The sequence below is a fragment of the Ptychodera flava genome, chromosome 6 (genome assembly GCF_041260155.1).
Source record: "Ptychodera flava strain L36383 chromosome 6, AS_Pfla_20210202, whole genome shotgun sequence".
NCBI classification, from domain to species: domain Eukaryota; kingdom Metazoa; phylum Hemichordata; class Enteropneusta; family Ptychoderidae; genus Ptychodera; species Ptychodera flava.
The window spans coordinates 38,638,694-38,666,242 of NC_091933.1; the positions used below are offsets into that span (position 1 = coordinate 38,638,694).

General features: G+C 37.3%; 1 protein-coding gene across 5 annotated transcripts in view; it reads left to right on the plus strand.

The window, feature by feature from the left end:
- LOC139135724 (suppressor of tumorigenicity 7 protein homolog) overlaps positions 1 to 25,783 on the plus strand; it is a 42,494-nt gene extending 16,711 nt beyond the window's left edge. For 3 of the 5 annotated variants that reach the window (XM_070703370.1, XM_070703372.1, XM_070703374.1), the window contains exons 2-12: positions 5,215 to 5,297; positions 7,762 to 7,909; positions 10,233 to 10,403; positions 11,071 to 11,149; positions 13,259 to 13,413; positions 14,177 to 14,274; positions 16,238 to 16,425; positions 18,892 to 18,994; positions 20,347 to 20,590; positions 23,577 to 23,716; positions 24,441 to 25,783. In XM_070703370.1, coding sequence (XP_070559471.1) covers positions 5,215 to 5,297; positions 7,762 to 7,909; positions 10,233 to 10,403; positions 11,071 to 11,149; positions 13,259 to 13,413; positions 14,177 to 14,274; positions 16,238 to 16,425; positions 18,892 to 18,994; positions 20,347 to 20,590; positions 23,577 to 23,716; positions 24,441 to 24,536 — 1,505 coding nt within the window. In that variant the 3' untranslated portion in view covers positions 24,537 to 25,783. The remainder of the gene's footprint in view (positions 1 to 5,214; positions 5,298 to 7,761; positions 7,910 to 10,232; positions 10,404 to 11,070; positions 11,150 to 13,258; positions 13,414 to 14,176; positions 14,275 to 16,237; positions 16,426 to 18,891; positions 18,995 to 20,346; positions 20,591 to 23,576; positions 23,717 to 24,440) is intronic. The other 2 variants (XM_070703371.1, XM_070703373.1) reach the window with 1 other exon arrangement.
- Positions 25,784 to 27,549: the final 1,766 nt, after the last annotated feature.

The following is a 27,549-nucleotide window of genomic DNA, read 5'->3' on the forward strand; positions in this document are numbered from 1 at the left end:
TATATACATATTCATGGCCGTCATCAAGGCTGTTACTCAGCACAAAGCGATCACAATAAGTGCTTGTTTCATCTTTTAACACTTGTAGAAATGAGAGCCATGCGTGTTCTCTTCATCCATACGGTATACCGGGGTATTAATGAGTCGGCCCTCCTTTCTGAATAATTGTGAAGCAGCTCTGGCTTAGCAATCTTTGGATTACTTTAGCATGAAATTTTCTTTCAGCTAAAACTTGTCGTTCCTGGGGCTGATTTTCTGAAACACCAAGGACCTTGAAGATTTCTTTTTTAATGTACACGTATTCTTAGCGGTGTCTTGATGACATCATTCAGTTGCCTAGCAACTTGCCAAGATAGCACATTCAAGGCAAAGACTGATGATGATAAGAATATGATGAAAATAATAGTTATTATCTTCTCTGGGAAGCCATCGACCTCTTCATGGTGGACGGATGGTCTTTCAGAATACTGAGGGGAAAATCATCTGGTGTGTTCTGCTTGTCCCAGAAGCTGGCTGTCTCTCTGTGATTTTCAGTTCAGTACTGAACGGTTCATAACAAAATTAATCAGGTTTGCCTGAGGGAGAGCTGTGGAGATTTACTGTTCATCAGTTTTAACAGGTAGGAACGCAGGCGTCACTTGTTTCCACAGTCGCCTTGTTGCCGTGATTAAACATTGAAATCCAGCTTTGTGTTTATCCGCGCATCGGATAATTGCCTTCGGGACATATCCTGTGAGATACAAGCTGGTAAACACTCCTGTTGATGATGAAGTATAGCTCCACACATGTGCAAAAAAAAAATAACAGCATTTGTTTCTGTCAGTCTGGATATTTTACACTTTTTTTGCATCATCTTTTGCATTTAACAACATTTGTCTTCCACTTCTATGCAAATTCTCACGTTATGTTCTTGAACACGGTATTCTCTCCGTCCACACCCCCCCCCACACCCCCCCCCCCACCCCCCCGATACACGCAGTTCTGATAATTATTTTACATGGTAAAAGATGAATGATATTCTTGATTGGATTCTAAGCATTATGAAGGAAAATCTACTCAGGAACATGAAGAAAGACATGGTTTAGAATGTCACTGCATAATCCCCAATTTCTAATCCACAGCATCATCTTTACAAGCAGAGTTCCCAAGGCACAGGATTGATTTTTTCATAAATGAACATGTTGACTTTCAAATCTGTCTCTGCATTGTACTATCAAAGTCCATTTAATATTGATGAGTTTTATGAAGCTCTACATGTGTTTAGGGAGATAGAAGAATAGATTCTTTAATGATTCAAGAGTGACATGCGTATGGCTTCCTACGAGATGCACTCTTTGTTTTGAGCCCTACGAGCACCGCAGATTTTCTATGCAATCCAACCTTAGATAGGGTCTATGTTAAATCGGAATCATTGATGGTGTTTTAATAATAGGAATGGTTTCCAATCATTTCAGGGTTCTATCAATGTGAAAAGAAACTAAGTATTTGCCTGGAATCATCTTTTTATCAGACGTTCTGAAATAATGCATGAAAGATCAGTGAATATGGCACTTTGTTTTACAATTATGGAAACCATAGTGAACCATAAACTTGACAAGGGGTCTGACCCACTCTCCTATGGTATTTTGTGAACTCAGGGTGCAAAGCAAAGCAGACCATAATTGTCTGACTCTCAATTTGCATCAGTTAGTGTTCTGTACATGATGATTCTACTTTGTAACAAACTTTACAATCAAGATAGATGCCGTATTTGTTTTTCCATATGAGGAGTTTGACACTTGTATGAGGAGGGTTTTACTGACTGCTGACGGATAATGAGTGGTTGGCAGTTGTGTGTTATGTGAATCTATCAATGAAGTTATTTCAGTTTATATCCATGAAAGCACTGGTGGAACGCATCTATTTTATATGCAAGGACAGTGGAGAGTTCTGTAAATTTCTGATCAGCTATTAGACCGTCAACAGTAATGGGTGTTTGACCTTCTAATTTTGCTTCTTAAGAGTGCAACATGTGGAGTGAATGCCTGGTACAACCATACATTAGCCCTTCAGCTGTTGGTTGGCTCCTCAGATGTTATTAAAAGCACTGAATTTGTACCTACATGTATAGTATGTCACTTTTCTATGACAATGGCAATGTGTAATGCAGACAACGCAGATATTATGGACTAATCAATTGTGCTTCAGCAAGCAGATCAGAACAAACAATTTTTCTCATGGACAAAAATAGCCCCAGAACTACTGTAATATTTGAAACTGGCTACATTTACCTGTGCTCCTGGGAATATATAAACTTTTTTCAAAGTTTACAACACAGTTATTCCATCGTAAAAAGTAATAGTTTTTTAACAAAAATGACATTAACATGGAAGTTGCAGCCTTACTGGGTGAAGTTTTATCTGAATACAACAATGATTTTGTATTCATACACAGACCAAAAACCCAGCACCTCTCCTTTCTCATTTGTTTATGTATGTCTATATTTTGATGTTTGTTTTTAAGTCTAAGTTCTATTTTTGTTTGATCCTATTTTTAATGTGCACATAATAAAGTGTCCATACCAAACACGCTGTCAAGTCCTGTTGGAAAATCAACCGCATTTTCAACAAGAGCAATTTTGGAAATACGTAGCTTACATACGATAAAGTATCTCTGACAGAATTAAAATTATGACAAAATCAACCCCAGTTTGTCAAAATTCATGCGTGCAGTTACTCCGTGGAACTGACACTTTGTCCCTTTGATTGTTAGGGATTGTCTCCCATTGGCACATATTAAAGTTCAAAAAGCAACATTCATTTGTTACGGAAGGAGGGGATTTGGCCTTCATTCAGTTTATACTTCACTTTTGCGCTTTTATTTTGTGATTACAAGTTCTCTTTACATTGTGTGTAAAAATAAACAAAACTGCATACTCGTACGAACAAAATTTGCTATATTTAATAGTATTCAAATTTGATCAATTACTCTACAATGTACATGTAATGTGGTCAGGGGAGACATATTCTCAAGTAGCTATAGCAAAATTCTACATTTTACTCTGACTCTTAGGCAGACATCAACATATCACACTTTTTAACTTTCATCTAGGGGGAGGGAATTTTATATAAACGTAGGAATTTCGTTTCTTGAACTTAGTGACAATCTGAGATGGTTCCTCAGTACACTTTTACTATAAATGAAGTAACTAAGAGGCACCAGCCAGTAGGACTCGGTAAATACAGAAATGCGAAAGAAAAGTCGGAACTAGAAAGGGCATTTTTTAAGTGCTATCACCTTTCTTAGAATATAGATTGATGCAAGTTTTGAATACAGTGTTGATAGTAAAACCTGAATAAAGAAATACTCTATGATTCAGAGAAATCCTCAGAGGCTGCCGCATACTCCATTGATATTCCAAAGTTGGACGGTATAGCACGTAGCACAAATTACACTTTTTACTCAAATCATTCCCTGTGTTCAGGTGTACTGTACGTGTATTCTGCTGCATGTGAATTCTCATTGAACAGACGTGCTCTGGATCACATAACTGGACTGTACTGTGGGATTTTTAATGCATGGCAAATTTTGATTTTATCAAAGTGACGTGGTGTGTTTGTCACATTCTGAAATGATACCTCATTCTCATTTTATAAACACTGACGTGTAGTTTACAGATGAATTTTTGATAACATGTAGGCACATTATGATATGTTGCCATATAGATAACAATATTTACTGTTTATAGTTCTGCATTGTGCAGTGGTAGCTGCAATACAAACACTGTGACATTTTTAATGTCATATTGTTAATTTACTTTTCTGAAAATCAGTTTGTGATCATGTGATATACATGTAGTAACGGAGCGTTGTCACCATTAAATTCATTTCATCATTTTGCTTATCAAAGTAAATGCATCTCCCCAGGTAAATACTAATATCACCACGAATATGGCGATATTAATTCTCCGGTATTATGAATATTACAGTAAAACTTGCCAATATTTACAGCGATATTTGCTTGAAATTTCACAGCATGATCTACACTGAAAAGTAAGAGATGTTATGCGATGATTCTCAATGGAAAACGTAGACGTAGTAACAGTGTATCTTCAATTGGCATTCTTTAAACACTGTCTAAATGCTCAGCTCAAGATTGCCTGCTTTATAAATATTTCCAAGTTACAACCCTTTGGGATAGTTTACACAAGCTATTTTGTGCCATCAGCTCATTTGTACAGTGGACAGCTGACCATCAGTGCTGAGTGTTTTCTTTTACACTGTGACTCCATGCTGCGGAGCAGAGAGCTCATGGTGGTGGGATCAGTTTTTCCCACTTTGTTTCACAACCATGATGACATTGTTATATAAATTTGATTCCTGTGAAATGAAAACTTAGTTTGAGCGTTGTAACAAGTGAGGAACGTTACGTGATTGGCAACGGACATGTCATTCTTCATCACACACAGTAGTAAAAGTTCAGATAAGATGTAGAAAATATACTGACTCATTGAAGATTCATGGTAGTCTTGCTTCACAGCAAGGTAACAACAACATTGCAAGATGGTCTGACATGATTTAATGTGACTTACAATTATTACAGCAATTGAATGTTTTGATAGAGTCTGGAGAGTGTATATTAAAAATGATGTACGTTATAAATTTAGTCTGTAACACTATACTGAATCGGAATTATTAAAAAGAGTTTATATGCCTTCCAAGTATGGGTTGGTTGTGATGTTATCAGTAGAAATATTTCAATCAAAAATTTCCCCCATGTTATTATTACCAGGGATGTTTTATTACATCATTTACTGATTCAATGGTATGAACTACAAACTAGGGGATGTGTGGTTTCCTGAGATAGGTTGATATGCAGGTCATTGGCAGGTCAACGGCCATGCAGGGTCACCCAATCATATCTTGGGTCACTAGCTGATGCTATGGAAAGGTCACTGGGTGACATGCATTTGAACAGCTGATACTCATGGCAGGGCTCATGTACCCGCTGACATAGTCGTCATACGCTGACCTGAGGGTCACCCACATGACCTCAGGTCGCAAGCATACATGCAACTTCTACATAAAAATAACAGTTTACTCTTAGGGGATCCAACACAAGTGACTGATGGTGATTCTGATCGACGACCATGCCTCTTATTTCAACTTTCTTTGTAATCACCAAAGTCTACACAAACTGACTGACTTTTTTACTCTCTCTATTTTTGCCTTACAGTAGCAATGTTTTTGAATACCTTGACACCCAAGTTTTATGTGGCATTGACAGGCACGTCATCCTTGATATCAGGCCTGATTTTGGTGAGTACTTTCTCATTTTAAAAATAGCAATTAGCTTTATGAATGATATCCCTTGCAGTCACTTGTGACAAAAGTGAAATGCACAGCAACCATTGTGTCACATATTCACAGTGAGAAGTATATACTGTTTGTTTTGCTGGCTGGAAAAACACCGTGCTATCTTGCACAGCTTGCTCACATCTCTTGAGTAAGCATGTCTGCACTTTGAGAAAACTATGCATGCGTAGTTTAATAATGTGTGTTACTCTAACAATCTTCAAGATAAATGTTTTCCTCACAGTACAGCCCATCAGGTAGCTATGCAGACAGTGATGATACAGCTCAATCAGTAGCTGTATTGATGCCCACCAACAGACAAATGCCTTCCACATTTCAAAGTCATTCTGCTGCAAATTTTGATGTATTTTATAAAAGAATGATATCAAGGGAATCTGTGACAAATTGTCGCCAACATATTTACTACAGTAAGATTTAATAAAAGAATTTGAAAATACATTTCTTGTTGATTTTTCTGGTAAGTTAAAATCTATTATTGAAATATACCTCTAATTCTGTTTTCAATTTTCAACGTCAAGTCATCATTTCAAAATAACCGTAATGGTGCTGCTGCATGGCATGTAGCGGCCAAATGCTTTGCCCCTATTTATTTATCAGGCTATTGAATGTAAATTGAAAATATAGTCTATAAAGTCTATTTAATATTTTCAGTTTTGATGCAGACATGAGCAATAACTTGTAGCACTGCCAACCCAGATGTCAAAGAGAGACAGACACAATAATAAATGTCATTGTAACAAAAATGTGTGAAAAAATTATCCCGCAGATGGACCAGAATTTGACATCAATATACCCCAACCATTGTTTAAAATGGCACATGCTGGCATAAGATTGAAACGAGTGGAGGCAGATCAAATACTCTAATTGGAACAACTGGTACATGTAATCATTGCCTCTCCAGGGCTGACCAAAACTACATTTGGTATGGGTATGGCATGCATGAAAAGGAATGAAATCCTGCTAAATAAAAAATGACGTAAAAATTTAACACTCTTGATAACTATGCCCCTGCCCCAACCAGGCCCTGACAACAGGTGGGGAGCTTGTATTGATAATTGTATCAAGAAGCAAAATGGTTCCTCCCAGGCATTCATTTGGTTTGATGCATTTATTGACTCATATGTAGCAGAGGATTTTGCACGGACCAGTCTCTTTTATAACCCCTTTGTCTGGAGCAAAACTTGCACCAAATAAGATATAGGAGTCCATTGGCAGGCTGATGATTTCACAAATGTACCTACACAGTATAACAATTACCGTCTGCATTGGTGGGGCAGCATGCCACTGCTCATGTCTGCTCCAAATTGAAAACACGAAGTAGACTGTATACTACTATTTCCCATTTTCAATTTATGTTGGGCGGATGAATGAATGAGACATCACGTTGGCTGCAATCTGCAATCCAGAAGTACTGTTTATGCTTATTTTGAAATCATACATTGATATTGAAAACAGGAAACAGAAATAGAAGTACATTTCAATATTCAGTTGATTTTTAATAGCACACCAGAAAAAATCAACAAAAAGTCTGTATTCGAATTCCTTTACTGAAATCTCCTCTCAGTAAATAGGTTTGCTGTGATTTGTCACCAATTCAAGAGGTACCCTATCTGCAATCGCCACGGATACAGTAGGAACGGGCCATAGGGAACTGCAGTGTTTAGTTGTAACAGTGAAACGTCTTCCAAAAAACAATAAAATATTCCACTTGAGTGTAACAGGTGTAATTACAACTTGCCATATTTTCCTAGTCTATGTTAGGGGTGAAATGAAAACTTCATTCTTCTTTTTTGATGCATGGTAAATTGTCAAATTGTAGAATAATGTGTACTGTAACTGTGCAATATGCACCATGAGGAGTCACAAAAAGTGATGTTACAATCTGCTGTGAACAGGGGGAGTTTTGTTCATCAGGCCCTGATGAAAGATATAGTAAAATATGCCTTTAAAAGGGAAACTCTCATTGATATACAAAACAAAACTATCAAATCAATTTCCTACAGTGAAACAGGCATCTCTTTCCTTTGCATTGCATTTCATGGAAATTTCTAGTAAATGAGTAAATTGTGTTAGCCTATGTTCTCTGTATACTCAGTCCACGGTTTGTGTCCTGATGCTTTCTCTGACCTTTAGCAGAAGTGTCTTTGAAATAAAGGGAAGAGATCGATGTCTCATTTCCCGTTTTATTGCATCCTAATCCATGATGAATCGCAATCCTTGGTGACATCAATTACTCCTTTGAAAATGTAGTATACTTGATGTCATGACTGTTGAACATTGTCAGAATCGCAATGTCATTCATGGAAAGTAACTCTCACACTGTACAATCGTTTCCTGTTTATCCTGAAAAAATATCATTGTACTGCGCGTTTAGCTAACTAATTGTTACTCCTTTTTTGTACTTCAGATCTTTGAATGGTGGTATTTTCGAAAATATGGAACGTCGTTCATCGAACAGGTATCGCTGAACCACCTCTCCCCGTGGCTGGGGGGTAACGAAAGTAACGGCAACAGCAACAGCAGTTCTAACAACTCACCACAGCAGACAGCCCCAGGTAAAATGCAGTTGTTGATAATTATCTCGTTTTGTAACCATTGAGCGAAGCCATCTGCAGTGTTGTCAGAATTTTATAGTGACCTCAGCGATCAAAAAAAAAAGGATGAGTGTGTGATTACCTTTCTCCCCTCAGAGATTTTCCCTACATTGACCAAAGCACAAAATGACAAATTTTGTGGAAAAGTATTAATTTCCTGCTGTAAATTTGGAGCTGTGGCAGCCTGCCATTTTCAGATCTGTTATGTATTTATTCAATGATTGTGAATTTACAGGGCACATCAATTATATCTAGGGTTCTGAATTTCTTGTTTTTGATGATGCAAGCTCTGACGACTTTTTAGGGACAGGTATTAACAGTTGTTGCAGTATGATGGAAAAAATTCCATCTTTAGGTGAATATGCAACACTATTAACACAGTGTAGTAATTTTGTAGCGGATCATGGAGATCTGTTCAAATCTGAGAGCTTTAGACTAAAATGTTTATGAGGATACTTTAACTTGAGCCCATAATGGATGTATCCAAGATAGTGCTATCTGTAAAGTGATCAAAGGTAGATCCTAGATGGCACTCTTTGCTCAATGCATTCCTCATCAGTCCAGTGAAATTTTCTCTGTTGTTCCTTTCCATGTCCTCATGAGTGCATCATATTCTGTGGAAAGGAGATGCTGGCATGAAATGCTTCTTTTAAGACACATTGTGACACAGACATGTTGTGTTTACCACATGATGTACATCTTTAAATTTTTTTCCTGCATAATTTATCTGTTTGTTTTCGATTCCTGAAAAGAAACTACCACCTGCTGACTTGGAGGTGAATTTACACTTTGGAATTAACCTTTTGAGTGCTGTAATTTTTCCTACCTAAATTTAAATGCAACATTTTGCCTATTTTTATGAACTTTTGTAATTTTTTTTTGATAATTTTGGACCAAATGAATATCACATTTCATTTGCGACAGTTTTTTATCAAAATTTGGCAAAAACTTGAAAAAATTTGACTAGGGTATATTTTATAAAGGTGACCAAAATTCACTTTGGCGCTCAGAGGCTTAAATGGGGTCAGATAGCAGCTTTGGAAATTCTGAATAAGAAACACTAGATATCCTAATTCATCTAACAAGAATCGCTCAGTTTGTGCAGATGTATCAGGTCTTTGTCTTCTTCATTATCAATCTACAAGGACAGGTATTCATGGGAACGCTATGTGTGATTAATCATCTCCGTAACCATGGTTTCGTCATCTTCCGTGCATGACTTTCCATGGCTTTCCCAGGGCCCAATCCAGAGCTCTCCTTGTCACGTGACATGAAACCACATCTTCAGTTTCACCGAAGGTCACTGACAGAGGCTTTTTGGCATTTAGAATAAAATATAGCATCACTGTGTGCGGTGAAAATCAGTACATACCGCTAACACACTAACCCAAAAAGATGCCTTTTGAGCAAAATTGATAAAGCAACCATTTTTTACGCAAAGAAATCTGGCAGACATATAGATCACTGCTAGATTAGCAGTATTAGTTTGTAGACCTTTTTTAAACTGGAGTGTGTTGCACTTGCGTTGTTTTCCAGAAAGGCATTACTGTGTCGCATACGTCTCTCTCCTGCTGATCGCTCCAGGCCATATCATTAGCAGATATTTCGGTTAGAGCAGTAATGGCAAGAAAATTAGGAATATGGTGGCACTGATGTACTTAATCATGCTTTTCTCTTTCCATACGATGACATGCCCGGGCATTTTTCCCCCCCAGTAATTCTTACATGTCTTGTCATTGCCTGAGAAGATAAGAAATAATATCATTCTTTGTGACATGAATTAACATCTTGCACGTGAAATTCTGAAATGAAATGTTGAGAAAGAGTTTTGGTTTAGGAGGGTTAAATTAATGATGGAAAGGACTTTGAAAAACTCTTCTACCTTTTGCATGACTGTTTTCCCGTAATACTTTCCAGTAGGATGCAAGTTGTCTGAAATGTAAAGAGACAGCAATGTGGATGATATCACAGGTATAACATTACGCAAGGGTGTAAAATTTTAACCCCTTCACATCCTGATGTATGCATATTGATCTTTTCGTGAAGAATTGTGGCATTTAAACAAACAGGACTGGTTACAGGGTCAACAATGCAAACGTTTGATCCCAAGATCTTGAATTTGTCAATTTGTGGAATACAGAATTGTCAATGGTTGGTTTATTGTGAAGCAGGTCATGCCAAAAAGAGAACAGAAAGCGGACATTTGCTTATGATATTTTCGTATATCCTTTGCAAAGTAACCATCACTTTGACACCAAACTCTTCTCTGTTTTTTTACATACAGAATGTAAAGTATGGCGGAATCCGTTGAATTTGTTTCGTGGATCAGAGTACAACCGCTTTACGTGGGTCACTGGCAAAGATCCGTTGACGTTCTATGATATGAACCTCTCAGCTCAGGATCATCAGACGTTTTTCACATGTGACACAGATCAGAACAGACCTGCTGATGAAAGTAAGGAGATGACAGACAGAGATTTCCCGATTCTTTCCTAACCCTTACACTCCGTTTACACATGTATTGGTTCAACCAAACAGATGAAAACAATGAGGTTGACCCAAAGGAGTGGTGTCGAAAGGTGGTCTCAGCCATATTCTTCAGTTTACAACTCATCATCTATTTTCCAAAACATTGCTACGGTATTGTCGACAGGAAGTCATAGATCATCAGCTTGAAGAAGTAACTGAAATTTTCATCCTCCATTACTTGATAAAAGTTGCAGAGTTACACACAGATCAAATTATTTTTTCCTACAAGCTCAGCCAGATCTGTCAGCGTGTTTAGGTAAATGTCAGTGACAGAGTAAACTGTCATGCAGAGATTAAATCTTAAGTAACTGTCACTGTTTTCAGCCATGCAAACAGGTCAGCCACTTGTCTGAACCCTTTCACACTATGCCATATACCTGGCTGTTGATTCACCCACGCAGTCCGCTAACAGTCTGTTTACTAAAGCGGCATCGATCATAGGTACACCTTTTCCACTGCAACACAAACTGTAATAATCTATTTTATCACGTTCAGTTTTTTCCCAGCTGCATGCATTGATAACATACATTGGCAGCTTCTCACAGCAGTCCTTTTGTTCGACATTTACAATGTCTCCTTTCCATGTATTACAGTAATGCAGAGGGCTTGGCGGGAGCGGAATCCGCAGTTGCGAATACAGAAGGCCAAAGAAGCCCTAGATAAAAATTCAGAGTAAGTTACTCAGATCATTTCTCATGAAAACTGATAGCAGAGATAGATTTCAGTACTTGTGGATGTTGCACAAAAGACCCCTGTATGTACAGGATCATCTTTCCAAACTGCCAACCTTATCATCTCTTGCTGACGTACAATAACTATCTAAAAGCAAGGTGCATCATGCAGGCAGAGAAGAGATTGCCAGTAGTATTGCAAAGTGGGCGGTGTAGCTGAAAATGTCAGAATTCACTGTAGGGCTTCGCTGACATTTCCTTGTTTTGATTTCATCAATTTATATGCTCTGTTTCAAATTGAAACTCACGGAGGTGTATTTCTACTTGAAAGACCAAACTTTGTTCCTCAGTAAGTTCATAAACACCCGTCGTATGTCAGTGGTTTTGCTAAGTTCCATAAATATCTCCCAAGGTTTGTTAGTCCCCACGGACACCGTCCGGGGGGACTTATAGGTTTGGTCATGTCCGTGCGTGCGTCCGTGCGTCCGTCCGTCCGTCCGTCCGTGCGTCCGTCCGTTCACGCAGATATCTCTGAGATGCCTGGAGCGATTTTATTCAAACTTGGTACAAGGATTACTTCATATGTCATACAGATGCACGTCAATTTGTTTTGTGATACGATCCAATATGGCCGCCAGGCGGCCATTTTATTATGATTTTTTCATTTACACAGCCATAACTCAGGCATGTTCCAACAGATTTTATTCAAAGTTGGTACAAGGACATTGACCTATGTCATACATATGCACGTCAATCTGTTTTGTGATACGATCCAATATGGCCGCCAGGCGGCCATTTTATTACGATGTTTTCATGTACAGAGCCATAACTCAGGCATATCTCAACCGTTTTTATCAAAGTTGGTACAAGGACATTGACCAATGTCATAGATATGCACGTCAATTTGTTTTGTGATACAATCCAATATGGCCGCCAGGCGGCCATTTTATTACGATTTTTTCATGTACAGAGCCATTACTCAGGCACATTTCAACCGATTTTATTCAAAGTTGGAACAAGCTTATTGACAAATGTCATAGCTGTGCACGGCAATCTGTTTTGTGATACAATCCAAAATGGCCACTGTTTTATTACGATTTTTTCATGTACACAGCCATAACTCCGGCATATCTCAACCGTTTTTATTCAAAGTTGTTACAAGGACATTGACCTATGTCATACATATGCATGTCAATCTGTTTTGTGATACGATCCAATATGGCCGCCAGGCGGCCATTTTATTACGATGTTTTCATGTACAGAGCCATTTCTCAGGCATATCCGCATGTTTCGACCAATTTTATTCAAAGTTTATACAAGGACATCGACCAATGTCATAGCTATGCACATCAATTTGTTTTGTGATGCGATCCAATATGGCCACTGTGCGACCATTTTGTTACGATTTTTTCATGTCCTGAACCATAACTCAGACATGTATCAAGCGAATTCATTCAAAAGTATTTTTATCACAGACCTAATGAAGAGGACTCTATCCTCTCTGAGGACCTGTAATCAAAATACCCATTAACAAGTGGGGACTGTGTCATCAACGATGACTTGTTCAAAAGAGGGAGTTTTGTGGACAAGTGTTCACAAGTGCAACAGTGCTATGGGATGTCACTGTTTGGCTGTCTTGGAAATTGTAGAGGTTCAGAGAAGTGCCAATCACATGAAAACATGTAGAGTTTCCTCATATTATCCAAAGTTATATCTTTCCATGTATCGCTCTGTATTTTTTGTTTTGCACGTCAAACTTTTTCCCGAAGGAAACTTTAAGTCATCTGTCTGTCATAATCAAGAATTCAAATTAGGGGTCACTTTGCAAATTTTAGTATCAGAGAAACAAATTACTCGGACCGAAATTTATGGGTATATGCAATTTCCAAATGTTAACTTTTGAGGGGAAAATTTAATTTTTTGATTTTCACAAAAAGTAGAAGGGTGTAAATGTCTGTTACTTCAAAGGCTTCAAAATAAACGCACACAAGGAACAGACCTGTCAAGTTAGTATTGTAAAAATTTGAGATTTGAATTGCTGTTCCTGAAGCACATTACACCTTCATTGTGAGACATAAAAGATAAGTGTGTGAAAATGCATTGTTGACAGGTGTGCGTCGGCTTGGATACTGTTAGCGGAGGAGGAGGTCACAACAATACTTGAAGCTGAAAAGTCATTTAAACAAGCGCTGAAGGTCGGAGAAATCAACTACAAAAAGAGCCAAGTGCAACAGCATCAGAGCGCTCAGCACGAGGCGCTACACAGTAAGTCAATCCTCATCCCATACAATCCATTCCTGTATGTCTACGCTTAAACAATGGTGCCGATGATTCACCTTAGAAACTGTTGTCAGGTGATCACCATGGAAACTCACAAAGTGATTTCCAAGGAAACTGTCACCAGGCAAACACTGTTGCCAAGCAATCACAATGGAACCTGTTGCTTAGCAGTTGATACCAAGGTCCCATTTCTCTGTACTGGGTTCTCTGGGTATCAAGATGGTTATACCCAACTATTTACCACCTCAACATTTCCAACCCGCCAGTCAGAGATAGGGTTTTGATGCATATGTTGTGGGCAAATGTCCAAAAGGGAATCGTCTGAGAAAGGTTAAACCTACTCTCATGTCACTACATCGACTCAAATTTCAAATTGTCACTCTCTATTCATGTGCCAGCTTTAAGTCTCTAAAACGTTTACCATCGGGAAAAACTTAGTAGAGTGGCTTTTTAACAAATGTAAACAGTGCAAATTGTATAGTTTGATCATGTCAGTATTTCTGTGACAATTTTATCACTTTACACAACTTGAGTGTTTGTATTACTGTATTCAAGGAAGGCGTCATTCTGCTACTGGCTCTTATGAAATTGTGTTTTTGTGCACTAACAATATGAATTCAAATAACGCATTGCAATGTGACAAAACTGCTGTGTTAACTTGCACTGATATGCAGGTGCGCCACGTACCGATACCAATCATTCTAAACTATGAATTTTTTTGGTCTTTCTTTTCTGTAACATTTCAAAGGACGAGACACTAATGTATTAGTGTACATAAAGCGACGTCTTGCCATGTGTGCCCGAAAACTTGGACGGGTGAAAGAGGCTGTGAAAATGATGAGAGACGTGAGTATGATGTCGTTTACTCTATTGAAATCCTGACCAAGACACAAGCAGACGATGAACCGACTGCTGGACATTCCCTTTTAAATAATGATCAGAGTTAACTACGTATGTCATACAATCAGAACATTTACTGTCTTATTTGACAGCAATAACAACATAAAGTCTCATCTATGCAGCAATTCTGCCAGTTGTTGTGTAACCATTCTAGCCCAGTGCTACATGTAGCCAGGTATGACATATAAGAAAGTGTGTTCTCCAAATGTCTTAGCCAGCAGGTCCTCATATCAAGTCAAGGTCAAGAGGTCACTGGCTATACTTGGCCTTCTTCAATGCAGATAAGTCCAGATATAAGATACAGGAGGCATTAGAAAAAAAAAAATTAAAGCAAAATTCTGTTTTCCCCCCACCACCACTCGATATTAATTATTGTTTTGTGCAATACTGAGTAATTACACCAATCAGGGATTTATCCATGTATCTACCGTTGGCTTACCCCATGGCATAAAATAATTTTTCTCAGAAAGAAAAGAAAGTCAGTCAGATCCCCCTCTGGTATGAAAGGCATCTCCCGGACAGACAGGGAAATTTTAGACAGTAGACATGGTTGAATGTAAAACTTGTAATCAGAAGGAATGGTGTCTGTAGGCACATGTAGCTTTTCCCAGACATCAAGAGTCATGGTGATTAAAAATCTGGAACTTCATGTTTTGTGAAGACAAATTTGCTATCCCCCACCCACCCTGTAAGCAAAATTTGAAATGCCAGACAGAAGATTAGCTTGCAAACAAAGCCATAAAACTTGTTGATGCAGGGAAAGTAATTACATCGTTCTGAAATGAGAAAGGATAGGAGGGAGGAAATTGGAGTTTTGTACTCATCCTCGGCTGTCAATCACTGTCTGTTTAAAATTTAAAGAGATAGTGACAGCAATTCAGGGACAGAGCTTGTGCAATTTGTATAATTGGGTAGGGGTCAAGAGGTCAGGGGGTTTTGAGATATCACTGCCATCAAGATGTAGTCCGCATTCTAAGCTATCTTATCACTTGATGAAGACATGTTTAATAGTATGCTACTACTAGTATTTCTTGTGGCCCCAGAGCTGCCGTAACTTTTTCATTACCTCTCCCATGCTCTTATTTCACATCCTATCAGCATTTAATATTTTATCTGCCCGGTAATGTTGATTTATATTACATTGGTCAGGTCTCCCTGATGTACACCTGTTGTCAATGAAAAATACACCTGCCCTAGGGATGTACTTGATAATTCTGTCAAATTAATATCAGTCTTAATTAGTGCTTCCAAATTTTACAACTGAACATGTCTGGTACTGTTCAAATCAGCGACGAACAAGAACACTCCCTTCAACAGAGGATGATCTCGGATATTTCCTTTAAATTCTTCCCAAGTGTATACCTTCCTGTGGTGGAAGGAATACTGAACAAAGGGGCTGGTTTTCTTTTACAAATAAATTTAAAGATTATGCATGGAATTTTTCATTTACGTGTTTGGTTTAAGAACAATATGATTTTACAGTTGTGAATATAGTTTTACAATAACCATCTATATCGTTAGAATACTCATAAACTGTACAAGTAGTTTATTCATATTTGGCTGTGTGTGTGTGAAGATTTCATGAACAGTATAGCAGGCATTGCCATAGTGTACATATAAACACATGCTCAGGACCAGTAAGTTTTTATCTCTGCACCATTATGATTCAGTCACACTTGCATGAGGTGTTCCTTTTGATCATAGTGTGGCCTATATGAAGACAATCTTTGGAAACCCTTCAGTGACATAGCCCTGTGTACACCTGTATAAGATGCAACCATATGAAATGATTGAACAGTGAAATTGCGTAACTTCAGAGGGATATATCAGGGTGATGGATATTCAAAATATTCATAGGAAGTTGTCGGACAAGGAGATTTACGCCAAGGTTTTTCTGTTCACATTGCAGCTGATGAAGGAGTTCCCGTTATTCAATGTATTGAACATACATGAGAACCTGATAGAGGCCCTGCTGGAGCTGCAGGCATATGCTGATGTGCAGGCTGTCCTGGCTAAATACGATGACATCAGTCTACCAAAGTCAGCCACCATATGTTACACGGCAGCACTGCTCAAAGCGAGGGCTGTTTGTGACAAGTAAGTCAACATATGCTGCCAGTGTTCCCTACAAATATCCAGTGATTTGGAGTGACTGATGAGGTCTCAACTCTTTGATTGCCAAAGTCAATTTTTGTCACCTTTAGAAAATATACTGAGGTCAATTTTTTTCATATTTTTGTCAAAATTTTGATAGCAAACTGTAGCCAATGAAATGTGATGGCCATTCGGTCCAAAATTATCAAAAAAATTCAGAAAAATTCTTAAAAATTGGGAAAATGTGGCAGTAAAATTTTGGTGGGAAAAATTACAGCACTCAGAGGGTTAATCATTTTTTTTACTCAACATTTTCTTGTTTTCATACATATTTATCAGTTGTTGACCATTCACTTTGTCACTGGCTCATCTTCTTAAGTACGTACACAATGCGGGCACCTGTTAACTGCTTACCACATAAACTCACAAATAGACCTTACCTCATAACAGTGCCGGTACATTGTTTATCATAGTAAAAAATTAGCTTTGTGTTTTCCACATCGTCTCAATGTAAAAGAAAGTGCTCACAGAATGTAGTTAACTTGCGCAAATCCTGCCTTGTACTTATCCTGATTTCTGCATGTGCAATAATCATTTTGATGTCATACGATACGCCATTTGCAGTTTTTCAAAGTATTTTAGAGTTCAGCACTTCCCTACGCTTAAACATAGATTCTCTGCAATTTGACTCCGATTAGAAGCTCTTCTGATGCGATAATGGTCAGGTACATGCTGTTTTCTTGTAAATGATCTGCCAGTGTCAACCTCTTGATATTGTGTTAGCCCCATTTGCTAATTAACTGAACCAGAAATTCTATCGGCAATACTGATTTTTGCTGGTAGGAATTTCGATTACGTCAATTGTAACAAGTTATATCGTGGCATGGCATTGAAATGTGTCAAAATGATATGTCTCAGTGAACTGTGAAATATTGTATACACATCAAAAACTGACAGTTTAGAATCTATATATATATATATTAATTATTAATAAATAAAAATATCAAGTAAATATTTTAACAAGAAAATATTTTAAATCTAGGTCATTCAGAAGATAATCTTTCACTATGTGACGTTCAATTTGTTTTGAATTCATAATAAGAGTAGGTGATATTCTTCTCACAAAATTACTAGAATTAGTACAAAACTGCATATGTTTCCACAAAATGCTTGTTATCACTACATCGCAAAGTACGAAGTAATTAAAACCTTAAACAGTGCAATGGATTAGTGTTGTGTCCCACCATTACAAAAATAAACAGTTAAATGTCTGGAAAGGATCAAAGTCAACATTGACAAATGGTTATCAGTAGAGACATAAATATTTCATCTTCTCTGTGTGTCAGCCTACGTTGTGTTTACCATGTAGGCAGATGTCTGATGTAGAAATTTCTGACATTTCCACTCCATCAGACACAATGTCTGATCTTTGATCGATAAAAATAAGTAACATATGCATGATATATTTATGTGAGCATGAGCAAATGCTCACAAACCGTACGTACGGTAGAGCAGATATCAGATGTGTGTGATTTTGGATGAGAGAGATAATCTTTCTTGCAGCTTCAGGGAATAAAATGAATGTGAAAGTAGCATCAGATGTTTGAAAAGTTAATGATAATATTTGGAATTCACAGTAGTGAAATTTATTTTGATATTGAGTGTCAAATTTGAATATGTTATTTTAGGTTGAAGGTCGTCTCTGCTGGGAAAGTTACAACACTCTATTTTTGTGAACTCTGATTGATTGCATCTCTCTGTGATTTAAATGTGTGATCAGTTGTTTGAAATCATCAAAAAAAGATGTGTGACTCACTTTGAAATGTCAAAAGCTGATTTTGTATTCCTTCATGAGTACAAGAGGTTCAGTATTATAAGCATCACTGATGATTATCAGAAAGGATTTACGTATATGAGTGTGTGATCACGTAGGATGACAGTTATAGATGACAAGTGGATGGTAGACTCTACAGTATCTTTCTTCAATGATCTAGGATTCTGCTGTTGTGTCACGATTCAGATCTATTCCTTGCTAGTTGCTAGAAATAATCAGAGTGCCATTTATATATTTATTTTTGAAAGCTTGAAATAGCAAAAAAGAAGTTTTGGAACGTGGCAAATCATAATAGTAATTTGAATAAGTGACACTGTAGTTATCTTGTGAGATGAAATAAATTCTCATTTCAAAGCAACAGTGCTCATCGTATCAGACTCTTATTTTGACCGGAGCTAAAATGGTCCAGATTTATGCCATCTTTCATGTCCAGGAATTTGTTCCAAAAACATGACATGAAATGACTGCTATTGGTTGTTAGCTAATGTCCAATTTATTCATAGTAACCCCTTTAGGGTTAGGCAAATCTAGAATATACACCACCAGTATGACAGATGTGATTATGTGTTTCTCTCATAGTCATACTCGGAGAGTTCAGATATCTTTCACAAGCTCTTTGTCTGTTCTATGTATAGGTTTTCTCCAGAGGTGGCGTCTAAGAGGGGTCTGAGTACGGCGGAAATGAATGCAGTGGAAGCTATACACAGAGCGGTGGAGTTCAATCCGCACGTGCCAAAGGTCAGCTAGAAAGACCAACTCTTGATGCATGTAATTGACCTTGTACAGTGTATTCATCAGTACATGTTGCATAGTCAAAGAGGGAAGGGGGCATGTCTCAAATATTATCTTCAAATATTTTTTTTTGCGCAGTCATAATTATATCCTAGTCAGAGCAGATTATCATCATTGTAATTTTACTGCCAAACTAATTTTAGCATAGCACTGCATAGGTTTTGTTATTGTTATCGTTTTCAGATCTCATGTATCATGTAATTTTAATGCAGGCTATTTATATTTACACAAATTTACATAATATTTTGAAGCATTGGACAACTTGATAATGCAGGTCAGCTTTAATAACAATAACACAAATGTTTGTCATGATAATAATTTTTTTCCTGGTTGTATAATGTGATCACTGGGCATGATGATTACGTTAGAACTGCATTGATAATATGAAGGACTTTTTGAATTGATAGGTTGCAACAAGTCATGCTGTGATGGTGGAAAATATAACTGCACAATATTGATGTGAAAGAGAATAACATGAAAGCCATAATTTGTGATAATTTGAAGCAAAAAGTGTGTGATGCAGTGTGATCATAAATCTGTATTTCATGATACTGTGAAAGTTTGATGTCATGATGATGTCAATTCAGTTTGAGAAAAAAAAATGCAAATTGTTGATGAAAATTTGATGGCATGATAATGTGTACATAACAAAAGTGAAAGTAGGACAAAGTGAAAGAGCTTAGTGTTTGGTTTCCGTTTAAAGCTTACAGAACACAACCAGTTTCACGGAAAATGCTAAACTGATGGTGTTTCTTTCGTGAACAGTTGTAAAACCTGAGAAATTGTGGAGATGAATTCGGGATTTGGAAAAAAAATTATGTAGTATCAATAGATATATATTGAAAGGATGCGTTATCCCAATCACAAAGCATAAAAGTGTTGTTAATCATCAGGGTATAGACATACATAGTCAGTTTATAGTACCTGTATGTCTAGTATCTTCTGTTTGATTATTTTTCTCAAATTTGTAGATAGGTACAATGTCTTGTCTATATTTTCTATTCCTGCTCACAAAGTGCTCATTAATAAAATTTATCTATTTTGCAAGACTCTAGAATATTCGCCTACATTTAATCAGAAGTGTGGAGAAAATAATTTCAAAGGACAGGGAGTTAAAATTTCATTGATTATTGACTTTTTACATTGTTGTAAGGGATCTGATCCTGTATTTTAGAGGAAAAACAGGAAATTATTGCAATGTTTCTTTTGGATAGTCATTACCAGACACATTTTTTTCCACTTCATATTGAGTGCTGGACATTTCAAATCTTTAATTTGATGTTTTTTGCTGCCTGCAGTACCTCTTGGAAATGAAGAGCTTGATACTCCCGCCGGAGCACATATTAAAACGTGGCGACAGCGAAGCGATCGCGTACGTCTTCTTCCACTTGCCACATTGGAAAAGGGTGGAAGGTGCCCTGAACCTTCTCCACTGTACCTGGGAAGGTACCTTCCGGATGATTCCGTATCCGTTGGAGAAGGGGCACTTGTTTTATCCGTACCCTAGCTGTACAGAAAGTGCAGACAGAGAGCTGCTTCCAAGTAAGTGTCATCAACATCCCCTGTATCATAATGCTTGTTTCTATCTCTGGAAATGTTATCCCAGGAAAGACTGAAGACTTATAGGCACCCTGAGACAAACAGATTTCAACCATGAGGAAGATTGATCCCATTACTGACTTCCTTTGGTGCATCTGGTCTTGTGAAAAATTCTCCCTTCGTACTATTTCACATACAAAATACACATCAGACAGAATCTCCAAATACCAATCAATAAGCTCACATGAATTATCATGTTTGGTACCTCTATACCTCAGCTGTCATTGTAGAAATCTCCCCTGTAATTCTTCACTATGGCAGGCTAAATTTTTAGCTCCGCTGTCAGCGATGCGGAGCTTATCAAATAGGTTGATTTTCCGTCGTCGTCCGTCGTCGTCCGTCGTCCGTCGTCCGTCGTCGTCGTCGTCGTCCGTCAACAATTGCCTTCTCCTCTGAAACTGCCTTCTCCTCTGAAACTGCAAGTCCAATTGCTTTGAAATTTATATGCAGTTCACTTGGGGTGACCACACTTACGTTTGTTCAAATCGTGGTGAAATTTGCATATTTGTATTTTTGGGGCAATTTTTGGTGTTTTTGGTAAAAAAATCTTCTTCTCTGAAACCGCTTGTCCGATTGCTTTGAAATTTGACATGCAGTTCACTTAGGGTGACTTCAGTCAGATTTGTTCAAATCGTGGTGAAATTTGCATATTTGTATTTTTAAGGCAATTTTTGGCATTTTTGGTAAAAAAATCTTTAAAAATCTTCTTCTTCAAAACTACCAGTCAGATAGCTTTGATATTTGGTACATATGTCCCTAGGGATGATCTATTTCAGATTTGTTCAAATTGTGCAGAAATATGCAAATTTGCATTTTTTAAGGCAATTTTTGCCATTTTTGGCCAAAAAATGTATTTCTCAAAAAGTACTGGTCTAATAGTTTTGAAATTTGATATACACGTTTCTATAGATGAACTGAGTAATATATATTGAATTTCTGATGAAATCTGAAATTTTGTATTTTTGGGGCAATTTTTGCCATTTTTGGTCAAAAAATGTGTATTTCCAAAACTATTTATCTGATAGTTTTCAAATTTGGTATACAGGTTCCTACAGATAAAGTACATGATATTTATTGGAATTGTGATGAAATCTGCTATTTTGTATTTTTGGGGCAATTTTTGCCAATTTTGGTCAAAAAATGTGTATTTCCAAAACTACTCATCTGATAGCTTTGCAATTTGGTATACAGGTTTTTAAAGATCACCTTAATGATATTTGTTGAAATTATGATGAAATCTGCAATTTTGTAATTTTGGGGCAATTTTTGCCATTTTTGGTCAAAAAATGTGTTTCTCAAAAATTACTGGTCTGATAGCTTTGAAATTTGGTATACAGGTTTCTACAGATGAGTTAAGTAATATATAATGAATTTCTGATGAAATCTGTAATTTTGTATTTTGGGGGCAATTTTTGCCATTTTTGGTCAAAAAATGTATTTCCAAAACTACTCATCCGATAGCTTTGAAATTTGGTATACAGGTTTCTATAGATGAACTAAATGATATTTATTAAAAAATAATGATGAAATCTGCAATTTGAATTTTTGGGGGCAATTTTTCCCATTTTTGGTCAAAAAATGTGTTTCTCAAGAAAAGTACTGGTCTAACAGCTTTGAAATTTGGTACACAGGTTTCTATAGATGAAGTTATGAACTAAATTTGATCTCTTGAAATTAAGATGAAATCTGCAATTTCATTTTTTTGGGCAATTGTTGCCATTTTTGGTCAGAAAATTTTATTCTCAAAAAACTACTCATCAGATAGCTTTGGGTGACATGTTCTTAGGATGATCGGATGTCATATATTCAAAGTATGATGAAATCTTCAATTGTGTATTTTGCAGCTTATTTTAGCCACTTTTTTCTGGCCTCTGCATTGAGCTATCAAAGATTTCCACCTTCTTCATCAACATGTGTAAAAAATAGTTATTCTTTACATAAACACAGCGAGCTATATCGGCCGCTAGGTCGCTTTTTTCAAAATGGGATGAACAAAACGGCGTGTGCTTTTCAGAGGCGAGCAAGTCCCAGCAAGTGGTACCCAGTACATGAAATTTTTTTGGGTAAATCTTTCAGTAATGCAAATAGCCAACAAATTACAGAAAAGTCATTTTTGTAGGTATTACTAGCTCCAATCTGGAAAAGTGAGATCATTATTGTGGAAGTTCTGCTTGTGACATTTAATGGTATTTGCACTGTATTGATGTGCCGCCAGTGTTTGTGATAGCACACACCCATTATCTGCATTCACCGTTACTTTTCATTTTCAAAACCAAAAGATGATGTTATCTGACAGGTTTGATTAGTGATGAAGAAAATACCACATAAGTCCCTGCTGAGATGTACTGTGATTTTACTGGCTGACGTTACACTTGCTCTAGTTTTTTTTTTTTAACTTACTGTTGGTCCATGTTACCTTTTACATGTAAAATTGTAGAACACACGCAATGTCTACAGTAGCAAGATATCAAATGTCAGATCACCAGATATGAAGCAAACAAGCTCTGATCAAACATCACTTAATGGTGGTCCCACATGTTGTGTACACAAATTTCATGAAATCAGAGACACGCTCTGACATTTTGTTGTATCAAGGAATATTTGATTCCCTGACTGAGCGTGTTTATAAAAAAGGACCCGAACACAGCATAATGAGGGAAGATTGAGGTTACAAACATGGCTCAGTGAAATTCCAAATGAACATCATCGGCAACAATTTTGATCTTGTACAGATGTACAGCATAGTAATGTTTAATTCCCCAAGAGGTTAGCATCTTGTTCAAGTGGTATTCCTTATTTTTAATTCCATATTTTTATATTTGAGTTAAGATGATATTCCACTTTTTTTATAATTCCGTACTTTTCGTATTTGAGTATCAAGTGATATTTCCAGATGTTACCAACGCTTTCTTTACCCATTCCCCAACAGCTTTCCACGATCTGTCAGTGTACCCAAAGAAGGAACTGCCATTCTTCATTTTGTTCACTGCCGGTCTGTGCTCCTTCACTGCCCTCCTGGCTCTGTTGACCCACCAGTTTCCAGAACCAATGGGACTGATTGCCAAAACCGTGAGTATTGGTTGCATGAAATTCTGCTTAGAGTCCTGAAATTGTCATTCAGGTTGGTCATAGAGGGCGCTATTTATGAGTTATGTTTGATGGAACAAGTGACATCGTCCATGTCCACAAAAACAGAGAGCATACACTTTGTTCTGTGTGGTTTGTTCTGTGTGTGCAGGCTTCTGTCAGCATAGTTATGTTAATTTGTATGGTATTAACAAATCTGCAATAAGCACGTAGGAAATATGTGCGGTAATAGTAAATCCATGAGGCTGACTTTTTGTATTTCAGGCCAGGCATGAATTTTCTAAATCTTCTATTTTAAAAACAGAAATTTAAAATATTTTAATTTCGTAGGAGAACAAAGACGACGATAAGATGCCATACGTGTATAAAGGAAGGACTTGAAAAAGTGATGATTTTCAAAATCGCTTGTCAGGGAAAATTGATTTGAGAAAGTGTAATTTTCTCCTCACTGCCAGTTTTAATCACCATCCTGTTTATGCATAGATTTCAAGTCTGTGTTTGTTATATAGGGCTTAAGTAGTAACAGTTAGCATATGCTAAATAAAAATATCATCAGTTTTGTAAAATTCAAAAAAATTAGTTTCATTGTCTTCCGATGTACAAACGGAAAGTCAATAAACTTCAAAAATTGACATAAAGTTCAAATAATTGGTCTCAGTCGGCAATACTGATCCACTGTCTTTTTTCCCTCTCATTTGCATTACAGTTCTTGTCCACAATTTCTGCACCTTTCAACTTCCTTCTTGACAAGATTGAAAGCATGCTGCCATCAACATTGTGGCACCAACTCTCACGACTCTAAACATGAACATGGCAACCTACAGTAACAGTCAGGGAAATGTGAACAAAAAACCCACAAAAGTGACGACCGCTCACCCATCCAAACCACCATCAGCTGACTTGGCAAGACTGAAGATTAGTGGACACAAAGACATTGTGCTTGAATTGTTAGTAACCTAGGGAGTCCACTCATACCATCACTATTATTTACAGCCTCGAACAAAATCCACTTTAGTGTTCAACCAAAGATGCGTCCACTCCACACCCAATACTTCATGGCATTACTCAGCAAGGATTGCCTCTATTGTAGATTTCTGCATCTTTGTGGTTCAAAAAATTCTCCTTTATGATGTTCATCTTGCAAGATGCTTTCAATACCTTTGAATTAACGGAGTTTGCATGCAGTGCCCTATAAAGTACATCACATCATGCGAACAAACCAAGACTATGAAGGAAGTTATACCAGCATCAAGATGTAGTCCACACTTGCATGTATCCAGTGTTGCATTGCATAGGATTGGTCATCATGGCTTTCCTGCTGATTTTATTTCAAAAGAAACAAGGAGAAATGATATGTTCTAGTATCATACCAACACATGGTGGGATAAGCATGAAGTCACCGAATCTGTGTTCAAAATCTGTTCAACGTATTTTCCTCAATAGCAAATGACAATGCTGATCCTATCCCTGCTTGCAAGAAGTGACAGGCATCTGTTTTTCACCCCTATTTTCCAGCAAATAGATCCATCCAGGTTCATTTAAAACAATGGGGATGTACCATAATCTTTCAGTTACGGGGTTAAGAAAAATTACAGAGTAGAATATTATGTCAAGGAAGCATTCTCTGCTCAAACCTCATGTTTCTTGTTCTGCCTCTCGGTTTTAGCACATTTATGATCATATCATTGAGCAAGTCAGTCAATGTGTGGGTGATACACACAACTACCATCATAGCGTGATTGTGGTCTGCAAGTTTTTTCAGGTACTGACTCTTAAACTCTTAGCATATCTTCTGTACAACATCACCAAGATTACACTGACTTTGAAAGGGAACCCTGACTGTTCACTGCCAAGGACATGCCCAAAGACGGATCCAAGACTTCAAACTACTTGACCTTACGAGTTATCAGACTTATTTTTTTGTGCTACTATTTCAAAAAACTTAAACGCTGAAAGTCTACTGATATTGTACTTGTAGGGAACATATTGCATTTCCCTTTCCACAGGGTCTTGCCCCTTTATTTTCAATAAATTGTTATTGCAGCAGAATATGTCTGTTGGGTCTTCCTCAGTTGTCTTTCATGGTGTGTGTGTGTGTGTGTGTGTGTGTGTGTGTGTGTGTGTTTGTGTCTGTGTGTGTCTGTGTGTGTCTGTGTGTGTGTGTGTGTATGTATGTGTGTGTGTATGTGTGTGTGTGTGTGTGTGTGTGTGTGTGTGTAAATTTTAGATGTTATGTATTGTGGTGTATTTTGTTTGTTTGCGACAATGTTACTCCATATCAAGATCATATGTCAATACTTAAATGCAACACTGCTTTGGACCCCGTGTCTCTCTCCTTTCACTCATGTAGTCCCTGCGTACCTCTCCGTTAGTCCAAGTGAATAAGAGAAATGATTGGGTGGTAGCACAGTTGAAGTGATGGAGCTCAACTCAGAAGTATGCATCAGGTGAATAAAACAAGGCAAACACCAAGGAATGAGGTACCAGGCCTGGATGTCCTTGGTTATTGGGTCACTTTATGGCATGAGTCACAAACAGATGTGAATATGATTCAAGTCAGCAGCTGAAGAATGTCAAAAATAAATTTGTAAAATTGGTCGATGAGATACAATTTGTGCATGTATCAGTTATCAGTTACAGTCAAAAGTTTTAAGAAGAATGACTTTACCATATTTGCATTTACGGGTAAGCTTGTAAGTAACTTCAAAATGATAAAATAAAGGGTGCTTTAGGCACTAACCCAGCCTACTCCTGTTGTTTCCCTTGCTAAGCCAATTTTTTTGTACCCACAAAACCAACAAAATTTTGACAACTGCCAACGACATGATTCAATGTTGTAATGGAAGGCAAACTTACAACTACTTGGTGATCTGTAGGTGTATTTACAACTACTTAGAGATCTGAAGGCGTATTTTCTAAACAAGAGGGACAAAGGCAAAAGCTGTTACCTTGTTTATAACTATCAATACAGCAACAGAGCACAAACTTCAGAGAATTTATTCAAATGAAGGAAAATCCTACTCGCATTATCAGGGCTTACCCTTCCTATCTTGTGTAGAACAATCAATTTACGTGATTTGTTACCCTAAATAACACTTAATGTCATTACCCTTGATTCGCCAATGAAGGTTAATATGACCTGTTCATCTCTGACATTTGTTAGATATTTAGTTGAATTAAATTATGTAAGAAAAAGTTGCTAAACCAATCAACAGCCTGGGAAACTATAGGTGTAAGGCGAGTAGAAATGTATGGTGCAATGCCACTGTCAATGTGATTAAAGGAGATATTCCCAAAAGGTTTGTTCAATCAAAAGGGAAAATTAATCACAATGGCTTTGCCTGTCTTTTGGAGGCCTATCTCGTCATTAATAACTGACAACAGCACATTGTATTCCTTTAGCACAACTGTCGGACAGCATGGCTCCTCTGAGTTTCCATTGTAGCATACGGCCATCGCTGATTTGTCCACATGGAACTCTGACTGAATAACAGTAAACAAGTAAATACAAAATAGAAAAATGAAAAATAGACAAAATCGGTAAAAAATAAACCGACCAAACAAGTAGACAAAAAACAAAAATGAAATAAAATAAAAATAAATAAGTCAACAAAAATAAAAAAACGATTGACGGATCAATTGTGAGACGTCCATGAAACACTATATTCACCTTGCTAGGGAATGGTGGTGCATATAGAAAGGAGGACCATTTGCTAGCAAGGCGAATCAAGTCTGCTTCATGGACGTCTCACAATTGATCAGTCCGTCGTTTGTTTGTTTGCTTGCTTGGTTATTTGTTTGTTTTTGTTGACTTA